Below are 13035 nucleotides of genomic sequence, written 5' to 3'. Positions count from 1 at the left end.
TGAATATTTCGAGCAAAATGTTAATTGTTGTTGTGGATATGAATGATTGGTATGCTTAAATGTTTGAATCTTCGTTGGGGTATGTGTTGTTGGTTTCGGATTTTGAAAAGTGATTTGATAGTCGACCTGGTTTAATAATGTGGTTAAAAATGGATTTGGGGGATGAAATTGAGAAATTAATAAAAATGTTAAATTTAGATTAGCTTTGGTTTATTGTTGTTTTGTTTAATTCGTAATGAGCATGAATATTGTTGGAATGTGATAAAATTATGATATGTTGAAATGGATAGGCGAATGTTGGTTCGGGTAGGCAAAAGTTTAGGAATAAGTTTTCTTGTTGAATGTTTGAATGTGGAATTTGAGTTGAACGGTTTGATTTTAGTTCTTGCATTTGGAAATGTATTCATTTAATCGGGGAATGCCCCGCGATCACTTGTATTTATTCGTCGTGGAATGTCCCGAAGTATTTTGTATTTGGAGGACGTCCGTGATAAAGGTCCGAGGCATCGGGTAGCATGGGAGCGTAGTATAAAATTAGTGTAGGGTAGAATAGGATTTACATTTTCGCATTCTTTTCTATTTTGGACTGTATAATTGGACTAGACATTGTTTTTGGATTTGTTTGCTTGATTGATCGTTTTATTTATGTTTGGTGTAGTTTATACATTCATAGTGTTCAAATTAGCCGATATACTCCACCAAGCGACCGTGGTCGAACCACGGGATCAAGGGGTGCCTAACACCTTCCCCTCGGTGAACAAAATTCCTTAGCCGGAATCTCTGTTCGCGGATCAGTTTTATAGAGTCAAAATCATTTTGAAAAAAGATATCCACGGGTGACTTGGCACACTGATTTATGCCAAGTGGCGACTCTGAGTTTAAATGTAAATAATTCTTTTCAAAACAAAATTTTCATTTTTTATTACTTTAATAATGAAAACCCTTTCGAACTATAAATCTAATCTTTTCGAGTTAAAAAAGAGGTAGATCTTCTCGCAAATATAGCTCCACAACAGAGATTACGAAATCATCAACAGATTATGGGAAAGTCAACTGAAGTTAGATATTGATATAGTAAATAACAAAAAATTATGTACCTTTATGTTCCTGAATTACTGCTGCATGCAGCGGCGTTCTATTAGATGGACCTGCAGCATAAGTTGGTTTCTTGCAGGATATCAAGATATTCATTAAAGCACCGTGAAAACCAGATTCAGACGCCAGATAGAGTGGCGTCTTCTGTGCATGGTTATGCGGAAATTCAAATTCAGAATCTTCTGTCACCAAGAGCTTAACCACATCTAGATGTTGGCTCCGCACGGCCTTGTGCAGGGCTGTATCTCCACTAGCATCCATCATGCTCGTGAGTTTCTCCTTAGTAATTAGTATTATGATCTTCTATACATGCAAGCAGCACACATACTACTTCAATATGCCCTTCATTAGCTGCTATATGAAGAATAAGTGGTGATCAAGAAGATATTAATCACGTCCTTCCAATTTTTACCCTTCTTTAAATAAATAAAAATTTTACATAATCGAGAAACCACCAAAGATTTATATAATTTTTGTAAGTATTTATTAATTAATGGTAAGTTAGTAAATATATTTTTTGCTTTCTATGTTTGAATTCAAAGGAGTTGGAGAATTTTTGTAGTTCTAGTTAGCTACCTAATTTCCACCTTTTAATCCCTTCCCCAACCACATTTCAAAAATATAAATTTATTCGAAGATTATCTTTCCTTATGCATTACACCAAACGTGTTAATCACTTATAAAGTGAAGTAATCCTAGCTTTATTTTTTCAAAATTGTCTCTTTAATTTCTTGTCCTTCGTGGGCTGCATTCTCCTTTCATTTGGTCTCTATAATAAAAATCTATAAAAGGAGAACAACTCCCCAATCCTCAACCATGCACATTTAACCAATATCTCTTCTATTTCTTGCAAAATATAAAAACTAATTACAGTCGAAAAGAAAATGATATCCTTATTTGCGTTTCTTCCCTTCTTAATTTTCTTGTCATTTGTTCTACTATCATTTTTCCAGCTTTCATCCAAAAAATCCAAGAAAAATCTTCCTCCATCTCCTCCTAAGCTTCCATTTATCGGAAACTTTCACCAACTGGGCCTACATCCACATCGTTCGCTCCAAAAACTATCTAACGAACATGGTCCAATGATGATGCTTCAGTTCAGCAGCGTGCCTGTCTTGATCGCATCATCAGCCGAAGCAGCTTCACAGATCATGAAAACCCAAGACGTGGGCTTTGCTGACAAGCCTATGTCGAGTATTCCCAGCAAGCTCTTTTTCGGACCCAAGGACGTGGCTTTCACCCCATACGGTGAGTACTGGAGGAACGCCAGAAGTATTTGCATGCTTCAGCTTTTGAACAATAAAAGAGTCCAATCTTTTGGCAAAATCAGGGAAGAGGAAACTTCTCTTCTTCTAAAAAAGATTAAGGATTCAATTGACAGTTCACAAGTTGTTGATTTGACCGAGCTGTTTGTGAGCATGACGAATGACGTGCTTTGTAGAGTGGCATTAGGAAGGAAGTATTGTGACGGGGAAGAAGGGAAAAAGTTTAAGACATTGTTATTAGAGTTTGTTGAATTGTTGGGTGTTTTAAATATTGGTGATTTCATGCCGTGGCTTCCATGGTGAATCGTTTCAATGGTTTAAATGCCAAAGTGGCTGCAGAGTTTAGCGCATTTTTGGAAGGTGTAATTGAGGAACACAGGGAGACGAAAATAGATGACGAAGAGGAAGAGTCAGCAGACTTTGTGGATATACTGCTCCAAGTTCAGAAAGAAAACAAATCGGGTTTTAAGGTTGAAATGGATTCAATTAAAGCTATTATAATGGATATGTTTTCTACAGGAACAGATACAACCTCCACTCTTTTAGAATGGACAATGAATGAACTCATGAGGAATCCAAAAACATTGCGAAAATTAAGAGACGAGGTGAGACAAGTCACTGAAGGGAAGTCAGACGTAACAGAGGACGACTTGGAGCACATGCCTTATTTAGCAGCAGTGATCAAAGAGAGTCTATGGCTTCATTCTCCGGTGCCATTGCTTCCTCGAGAAGCAATAAAGGACACCAAAGTGTTGGGCTACAACGTAGCTGCTGGAACTCAAGTCTTTGTTTGTCCCTGGGCCATCTCCAGAGACCCGACCATATGGGAAAATCTGGAGGAGTTTCAACCAGAAAGGTTTTTGGACAGTTCTGTGGATTACAAAGTGCTACATTTCGGGTTAATTCCATTTGGTGCTGGAAGAAGAGGTTGTCCCGGAATTACATTCGCTAAAGTTGTGAATGAGTTGGCATTGGCAAGAATGTTGTTTCATTTTGAATTTTCGTTACCAAATTGAACAAAACCTGAAGATTTGGATATGGATGAAGCACTTGGAATTACAGTTAGGCGAAAGTTTCCTTTATTAGTTGTTGCATCTCCACGTATTTGATTTCTTATGTTGTATGTAGCAATGGCTTAGGAAGTTGCTTTTCATCTTGAAATTTTACCATGACATTCCTGCAGTCTACATTCTGCAAGGTGGGCTGCCTCCAACATTGGGCTGCCTCCAACATACGCTAGGCAAATAATGTTCCTCTTTCTCTGGTTGTTAATTGTACTTCCTAATTATGGTGGCACAATTCTGAAGCGTTTCAGCCCGAGAGGTTCTTTGGGATCAGCACTCATGTCAGAGTAGACGAGTGGCTTTGGTAAGAAAAATCTCAGTTTTCACAAAAAAATTTCACCCCATTAATAATATCATTAGTCTATTTGGTTTTCTGCTATTTGCTTCATTGTATATATAATTTGGAGATGATCTCTTCAAAAATTTTAATTTATAGGAGATATATAAACTATTAACTAGTGGCATCCACAACGAGAATAATTATTTATATATATATATATATATTGTTGGTGAAATTACAATAAAATTACAAGTGAAGAAAATAAAGAAATATCTTTTCATCTTTTTCGGCTGAGGCGCGGATATCTTGCTCTCTTTAAGGAGATTCAAGCCTACTGCAACAAACCTGACACAAGTACGATCATGAGGATGGACGTATGTGAGATGTATTGAACCTGAGACTTGGAGAGTACAAGTGAAGTGCAAAGGAAGGCCTAAATAGGCTCCAAAACAGTCCACAAACTACACTCCAAGGGTGCCCAAAGTGAAGGATTTGACTAAGGGTTTTTTGGACATTTCACACTATTTTTGTAACCTACTATAAATAGAACATTTTAGGTCATTTAGTCTTAGATTATTCATGATATTTGTAAGTCTTGTATGACTTTTGAAACATCAAGTTCTCTCTCCTTCGAGGCAAAATCGAAACTAGGTTTCAACTTGAGTGTGGAATCACTCGTGTTGGATTCATGGCTTGGAACGTTGGGTGCTTGAAGGATTGAGGTCCCTCTTGTGTCCACAAAGAGTGTAGGTGTTCTTATTACATGTTTGTAAGGGTTTAGGTGTTTAATACACACCCTAGTTCTAAGGTCTTGTAATAATATATGTCTCACTACCTCTCTTTACATTTCTTGTACTTTGTTCTAGTCAAAAACGTATATTGTTGTTTCCATTATGTTATTGTTCATCTTGTTCTTCATCATGTTATCTTGTTAATCTCTTTTTTAGTTTGTGGTGGCTGATTTGTTGTCAAATACACCCTTGTTTCTAGTATTCTTGTTGTATTTGTCGAATTCGAGAGTGGTCTTCAAAAGGGTCCTCGGTTCTTGAACTATATAGTGGACTATTTTTGGAGTGTGTTTTTGTGTGTTCCTTGTCTTTATTGTATAATTTGGTATCAGATTCATCTTTGATTTTGTTCTAACAAGATCAATCTTGAGCTTGAGAGTTGAAAAATAAAAAAAAAGAAGTTGAAAACTGAAAATTCCAGAAAAGAGAGCAATCTGTCCATTTTATGTTCTTGGCCGAAAATTATGTTTTTGTTGTGTATTGGCCGAGATTTTTACTTTTATTTGTTGTCTCTAAGTGTTACTTTTGTTCCTTACTAACACATTGAGTCTATATCTTGATTTGAGCTTGTATTTTGATGTTGTTGTGGTGAACATAAACTTGGCCCATTGTTGTTGAACATTGTTGTAGTGCACTATTTTTGGCCGTGTGGTTTTGCCTTGTTGTTCTTAAGCTTGGCCATGGATGTTGTTATAAATTAGTGGCCTAAGAAGCTTTTGTTGAAGTTGTTGTTGAAAGGTGAAACTTGAGAAAGTGTTGATTGAAGTGTGAGACCAACTTGAACCTTACACTCCAAGATTCAAAAGTTTGTGTTCTTGGTGTTCTTCACAAATCTTCATCCTTTATTGAAAGAAAAGTGTATGTTAGATCTAAAAGGTAGGGAAAAAAAGGTGTAAAGTTTGTTAGTCTTGAAAGACTCCTCAACCACCAAAGACTTTAACGACCACTTACCAATAACTTTCCATGAATTAAGGGTCATGTTTTGAGGAGAGACAACAAAGAAAGTCAAGTCTTCCTTTCTGAAAATTGAAAGAGGATTCCAAGACTTATTTTTCCCTCCTTAACCAATTTCACCAATTCCCAAATTAAAAAATTGACCAAAACTTCCAACTTTGGAAAATAAAAATAGTTAAAGAACCGCAACAATACGTGGCTGCCACATTATCATTTACTGTCCATGAAACATATTTAAGATCAAATTTCAGATTTCATAGTTTCCTTTTGTTGTTCCTTAGTTTCAATTTCGTTGGTTCCAATACTAATTGGCAAACTAGTACTCATCTACTAGATTGTTAGTTAATCTTTGTGTTCGTTCATTCGTGTTTAGCATTTGTTATGTACTTTTCTCTTTACTGAATTCGTTGTATCTTGTTGGTTCAAGTCCGTAAATAAATTTTCTTTGATTCAACTCAAACGAAAAGCTATTCTCGGCAAATATAGACTCATCCCTCAATCACTTATGAAGTACAAGCCAGCTTTCAACACTTGTGAATCCAAGTGTGCGACGATCAAGTGTGTGAGGGTGTGATGAGGTTGTTTCGAACTAACTTGTATTTTGTTTTGTAGGCTTGTTATTTTCTTTTTTATGTACAATTACAAGGGAACCCACGGCTTCAACCTCTCAACCCATGGACAACAATGTGACCAATGCCATTTTGGCCTACCTTGACACTATGTCCCAAGACCTAGCTATGGCAAATGAAAGGTTAGATCATATGGTAGGTCAAAGAGAGAAAGTGGGATGCCTGAACACACATCAAGAGGAAGTCCATATCTCATATGAGCTACGAGGTAAAAACTTTATTCCCTACACTCCTAAGAACTTAGAATGTTGTGTTGTGGCTAGTAGGAGCCAAGTGGGTGTAGTTGTGACTTTGCCTAGGGTAAAGGTGCTTGAGTCTTTATTTTGTGATACTCTTGATATTATTAGGTCACATGAGGACCAAACTCTTATTGTAGTCACGCAAGCACTACTTGATCCTTTAGATGACGAAATTGATTCTGCTCGTGAGAATGATTTGTGTCCATCTTGTGCTAGCACTTATAACTTGACTACGGTTCTATTACCAAGTGATGAGAGTATTCACACACTAGTTCTCCCTTGTGAAAACCAAGGTGAGTCGGCGTTGGTATGTGAGTTGCCAACAACTAGTGAGGGTGAGCAAAATGATCAATCGGGTGAAGATGATCTTGATTTGCTTGAATGTTTAGAAAACTCGAATTGTGATTGTCCTTGTGAAGACGGTTTTGATTATAATCCTTGGGCTGCCCGTGATGATTTGTATGTATGTGAGGACTACTCTTGTGAAAGAGAAGGTGATACGTATATAGAAATTCCATCGACTTCTTCTCTATGTGTTTCTTATGTTGGACATATGCCTAGTAGAGATTTAGAAACTAGTAATAAGTGCATGCATGAGAATCCTTTATTTGAAGTTGACTTGTGGAACACATTTCTCAAACCTCTTTTTGTTCATGATATTTCCAATGGTGATAAAGAGGGTATGCTTAACTTTGAGGATGACATCCTAGGGGAGAGTGAGAGTGAGCGAAACCTAAGTCCTTGGTTGCTTCTATCATTTGATCTCGGTACCATCTTAAGGTGAAACGATGACTCTCGGCCTATTGTCATTTTTTCTTGATTCTTATCTGATCCACTTACTTTGTCACATTTGTACTAATCTTTTCATGCTTAAAACCAAGGACCTGTGGATATACTTTAAGTTTATTCTGCCTCAGCATGACATGTTGATATGTTGTTTTTTCTAACCCTAACACCTCTTGTCATGAGGATGTGTGCATTTTTGTCTTCTCTTGATTTTGCAAGGTACGAATTCGAGGCCGAATCCCTTTCAAGAAGGGGAGGATGATATAAGTACGACCACGAGGATAGACGTATGTGAGGTGTATTGAACCTGATACTTGGAGCGTACAAGTTAAGTGCAAAGGAAGGCCTAAATAGGCTCCAAAATAGTCCACAAACTACACTCCAAGGGTGCCCAAAGTGAAGGATTTGACTAAGGGGCCTTTTGGACATTTAACACTATTTTTGTAACCTACTATAAATAGAACATTTTAGGTCATTTAGTCTTAGATTATTCATGATATTTGTAAGTCTTGTATGACTTTGTAAACACCAAGTCCTCTCTCCTTTGAGGCAAAATCAAAACTAGGTTTCAACTTGAGTGTAGAATCACTCGTGTTGGATTCATGGCTTGGAACGTTGGATGCTTGAAGGATTGAGGTCCCTCTTGTGTCCATGAAGAGTTTAGGTGTTCTTATTACTTGTTTCTAAGGGTTTAGGTGTTTAAAACACACTCTAGTTCTTAGGTCTTGTAATAATATTTGTCTCACTACGTATCTTTACATTTCTTGTACTCTTTATTATTGTTCTAGTCAAAAACGTGTATTGTTGTTTCCATTTTGCTATTGTTCATCTTGTTCTTCATCTTTTATCTTTTTAATATCTTTTCTAGTTTGTGGTGGCTGATTTGTTGTCAAATACACCCTTGTTTCTTGTATTTTTGTTGTATTTGTCGAATCTGAGAGTGGTCTTCAAAAGGGTCCTTGGTTCTTGAACTAGTGGACTATTTTTGGAGTGTGTTTTCATGTGTTCCTTGTTTTTATTGTATCAAAACCTTCTTAAAGTAGTGTCACTTTGATGTACATCACTCTCCTCTTCTTCGAAAGAATTCATCCTCAAATTCGCCAATCCTACATCAAAAAGAGATCATAAATCACTAACATTGAAAATATTGTGAATCAAATACTCACTTGGTAAGTCCTCTTTGTAAGCATTATCTCCAATCTTCTCAAGAACTTGAAAAGTCCATCACCTCTTGGCATAAGCTTGTTCTTCTTTTTTCTTGAAAATCCCTCCTTTCTAAAGTGAACCCATACCCAATCACCGGGTACAAAGGTGACTTTTTTCGTCCTTTGATGGCTCTTTTGGTTGCATCATTGTTAGCCTTCTCAATTTGCAATCTTACTTTCTCATGGATGTTCTTCATAGCTTTTGCCTTAGATTTTGCATCTACACTCACAATAACATCTTTGGCAAAGGAGTTAAATCCAATAGAGTCAAAGGATTAAAGCCATAAACACACTCAAAAGGGGTTATACCAAATAGATCTATGAAAAGTTCTACTATAGGAAAACTCAATTAATGGCAATTGATCCTCCCAAGAAGTTAACTTTCCTTTAATCATAGCTCTAAGCATGTTACCTAATGTTCTATTAACCACCTCGTTTGGCCATCCGTTTGAGGATGGCAAGAAGTAGAAAATAGCAATTTGGTTCCAAAATTTCCCCACAAACACCTCCAAAAATGGCTAAGAAATTTTGAATCTCTATCACAAACAATTGTTTGGGGAACACCATGCAATTTCATCATATTATGAGCAAATAAAGTAGAAACATGAGATGCATCATCACTATTATGACAAGCAATAAAGGGAGCTATTTTTTGAAAATCTATCCACAACAACAAAGATGTTATCCTTGCCATTCCTAGTCCTAGGGAGCCCAACAACAAAATCCATGGAAATATCTAGCTAAGGACCGACAGGAATAGGCAAAGGGGTATACAATCCATGGGGTTGGGTACAAGACTTAGCATGCTTACAATCCAAACACCTAGCACAAATTCTTTCCATATCTCTTATCATTTTAGGCCAAAAGAAATGTTCACTAAGAATAGCTAAGGTTTTTGACACTCAAAAATGACCTTTCAAACCTCCATTGTGTGCCTCTTTCACCAACAACTCTCTCCATGAAGACATAGGCAAACAAAGTTTTCCATTTCTAAACAAGTAGCCCTCCTTCAATTCAAATCTAGGAGTTCTAACTTCATTTCCCTCATTAACAACTTGCACACACCTATTCAAGCTCACTTGACACTCTCCAAAGACTTTTCCAAAATCATCATCATTAGAATATAACTCCTTCAAACTCTCAAAACCCATCAATGTAGACGTCAAGGTATTCATCAATGCATATCTTCTAGATAAAGCATTCACCACAATATTCTCTTTACCTTGCTTATAATTAATCACATATGGAAAAGACTCAATGAACTCTATCCACATGGCATGCCTCTTTTAAGTTTATTTTGGACCTTAATATTCTTCAAATCCTCATGATCGGTTCTAATCACAAACTCTTTATGCCACAAATAATGTTGTCAATTTGCTAAAGCTCTCAATAAGGCATAGAGTTCCTTGTCATAGGTAGAATATTGCAATGGAGCTCCTCTTAATTTCTCACTAAAGTAAGCTATGTGTTTCCCTTCTTGCATCAAGATCGCACCAATGCCTACTCCACTAGCATCACACTCAATTTCAAACATCTTCTCAAAGTTGGGAAGTTGAAGTAATGGAGTGTAACTAAGTTTCTCTTTCAAAATTCTAAAGGCTTCTTCTTGTTTTCTACCCCAAATAAAAGGCTTATCCTTCTTAATGACCTCGATTAGAGGAGCGACTAAAGAAATAAAACCCTTCACAAATCTCCTATAAAAAATTGCCAATCCATGAAACTTTCTAACATCACTAATGGACGTAGGAGTTGGACAACTTCTAATAGCTTCTACCTTTTCATCATCTACCTCAACTTCTCTTGAACTGACAACAAAGACAAGGAAAACAACACGGTCCACATAAAAAGAACACTTTTTAAAATTCACATACAACTTTTTATTTCTCAACACATTAAATATCATTCTCAAATGTTGTGCATGATCATCCAAATACTTGTAATAAACCAAAATATCATCAAAATAAACCACAACAAAATTATTAATAAATGACTTAAGCACATGGCTCATTAGTCGCATAAAAGTTCTTGGCGCATTGGTTATCCCAAAAGGCATCACCATCTACTCATGTAATCCAAACTTAGTTTTGAAAGCGGTTTTCCGTTCATCTTCAGATTTCATTCGGATTTGATGGTATCCGCTTCTCAAATAAATTTTAGAGAATAAGGTAGAACCACACAATTCATCTAGCATATCTTCAAGTCTAGGGATGGGATGTCGATATTTTATCGTAATTTTATTAATGGCACGGCAATCTACACACATCCTCCATGTCCCGTCTTTCTTGGGTACTAGAACACGGGCACCGCACATGGACTTAAACTTTATCTCACCAAAACCTTTATTCATAAGTTCTTCCACTTGTCTTTGCAATTCTTTAGTCTTTTGAGGATTGCTCCTATAATCCCCTTTGTTGGGTATTTGAGAACCCAGCAAAAAGTCAATTTCGTGCTCTATTCCTCTTAAAGGAGGCAACCCACTTGGTATTTCTTTCGAAAATAGATCTTCATAATCTTGCAACAATGAAGAAACAACACTCAGAAAATATAAAGAGGTTAGTTCATTGTTAGAAAGCAAATAATAACCATTAGGTTTAATAAACATGACTTGAGTAGCATCCTCAATGTTTAGTACTTTCTTGCCTCTTGATTTTTTCAAACTCATGCACATTTTCTCTCTTTTTTGATTTTTTTGTTTTTCTTGCTCACCTCTTTTTTTATTGTGATAACTCATTCTCACTTGAGCTATCAACCTCTCATTTTTCCTCTCTTGAGTTATCATTTTTCACTCTCTTACTCCTCTCTTTCTTTTCTCTCTCAAGTTTTTTTTTTCAACTCTCTCATTTTTCTATATTCCTCACTCAACTTGAAAAGAAGAAAGTGGGTTAATAATGTGCTTTTTACCATCCTTAATAAATGCATATTTATTTGACCTTCCATCATGTTTAGCCCCCACATCATATTTTCATGGCCTTCCCAACAATAAATGACAAGCTTGAATAGGTACAACATCAGAAATCACTTCATCATAATAACTTCCAACCTTGAATTTTATCAATACTCTCTTGGTTACCTTGAGTTCACCACATTCATTGAGACATTACAATCTATAAGGTTTTGGATGCCTTCTTGATGGAAGTTTCAATTGTTCTACCATAGATAAACTAGCAACATTGGCACAACTTCCACTATAACGATAAAGAAACATAATTGCTCTTGCACTCTACACCAATTAGGTAATAAATTCTCTCTTTGATTAAGATCTTTCCTCGCTAGAGCACTCATACTTTCCCTCACAACAAGAATAAGTTTTCCATCATCATTAATTTCTTCTCCATCACCTTCTCCCATAAACTCATCACTACTATCATCCACCATGTGGTCATCTTTAGATTCATCTTCGGTTTGATAACCACCATCATTCAATGCAATTAAAGTTATTCTATTAGGACACTCATTTGCTTTATGACCATATCCTTGACATTTAAAATACTTTATTTTAGATGGAATTTCAAGTTTAGCTTTGTTACCTCTAACCTTGTAGTCCGCCTTTGATTTGCCTTTGTCCAAGTTGGAATTTAATTCTTGCTTTGCACCTTTGGATTTATCCCAAGTGAGAGATGATTTCCAAGCTTCCTTGTTTTTAGCCCATTAAGAAGAAGAAGCTTGCACCTTTGACTTGTTTTCTTTTTGATGACCTTCCACCTTGAGTGCCATTTGATAAGCTTCATATAAAGTAGAAAGACGATGCAATTCCAATGGTTGCCTTACCTCTTTATTTAAGCCCGAGATAAATCTTGCCATAAGCTTCACATCTTCCTCATTGAATTGGCTCGAAGCCTAGTATGCTCTAGCTCCTCATAATACTCTTCCACACTCTTACTTCCTTGTTGAAGATTGTAATACTTCTTGAGTGTATTTTGCTCATAATCTTGACCCACAAACCTTTCTCTCATACGCCTTTTCATGTCATTCCAAATTGTAACAAAGTCTCTATTCACCAAAGCATCTCTTTCAATTTTCTCCCACCATGTAGAACCAAAACCCTCAAGGTGACTTATAGCATAATTCATCTTTTTAACATCACTCACATTGTTGAGATTATATTGCCTTTCAAGTTTCACAATCCAATCAAGATATTCATTCAGGTCACTACTTCCTTTGAAGAATGGAAGGGTAACCTTGATGTTGTTGAATCCTCGATCTTGATCATCATTCCTTTTATTGTATTCTCTACCATCAACCAGATACCACCCTTCATTCTCCCCTTTTTTCTCTCTCCCACCTAACCTCTATTATTGAACTTGATCATTGTCTCCATAATCATAGTTATCACCATCAAAAGAATCATGATCTTCAAGGTTATGTTGCGCTTTCATTTGAGTTCTATTGGCTTGTGGTGGAAGATTTCTTTGTTGATTCCCCCCTTTAAAAGTGTTGCTTGATTGGAAACTTTTGGTAAAATAGCACTAGAAGAGAGGGTATCTTGCACTAACATGTGGGATGGAGTTGTATCAAGAGGAGTCTTTCTTTATCCCTCATCATGTTGACCAATGGGATTGAAAAGCTTAAGTGGTTGCTTTGCTATTTCTTGATTTCTCACCCTTCTATCCACATCTTCCAATTTTTCCTACATTTCCTTCATTCCTTCCAATAGCTTTTGAAGCAAAATTTCCATTTTGCTTGCAGATTCTCCCTTCAATTGAGTCATTGGACCTCACTCTTGCTTGTTA

The 13035-nt window shown here is 36.4% G+C and overlaps 1 protein-coding gene and 1 pseudogene across 1 annotated transcript in view; one reads left to right on the top strand and one right to left on the bottom strand.

Annotated features, from left to right (window-relative positions):
* Nucleotides 1-1359, bottom strand: part of LOC124896870 — a 9559-nt gene extending 8200 nt beyond the window's left edge. Inside the window, exon 1 of the mRNA XM_047408727.1 lies at nt 1098-1359. Within this exon, the coding sequence (XP_047264683.1) occupies nt 1098-1359 (262 nt within the window). The remainder of the gene's footprint in view (nt 1-1097) is intronic.
* Nucleotides 1360-1885: 526 nt separating this feature from the next.
* Nucleotides 1886-3469, top strand: LOC107864926 (annotated as a pseudogene).
* The last annotated feature ends 9566 nt before the right edge of the window (nt 3470-13035 follow it).

Source organism: Capsicum annuum, chromosome 3, assembly GCF_002878395.1.
Source record: "Capsicum annuum cultivar UCD-10X-F1 chromosome 3, UCD10Xv1.1, whole genome shotgun sequence".
Lineage (NCBI taxonomy): Eukaryota > Viridiplantae > Streptophyta > Magnoliopsida > Solanales > Solanaceae > Capsicum > Capsicum annuum.
The sequence above is the reverse complement of the archived record's forward strand: the minus strand, read 5'-3'. Positions and strand labels throughout refer to the sequence as shown.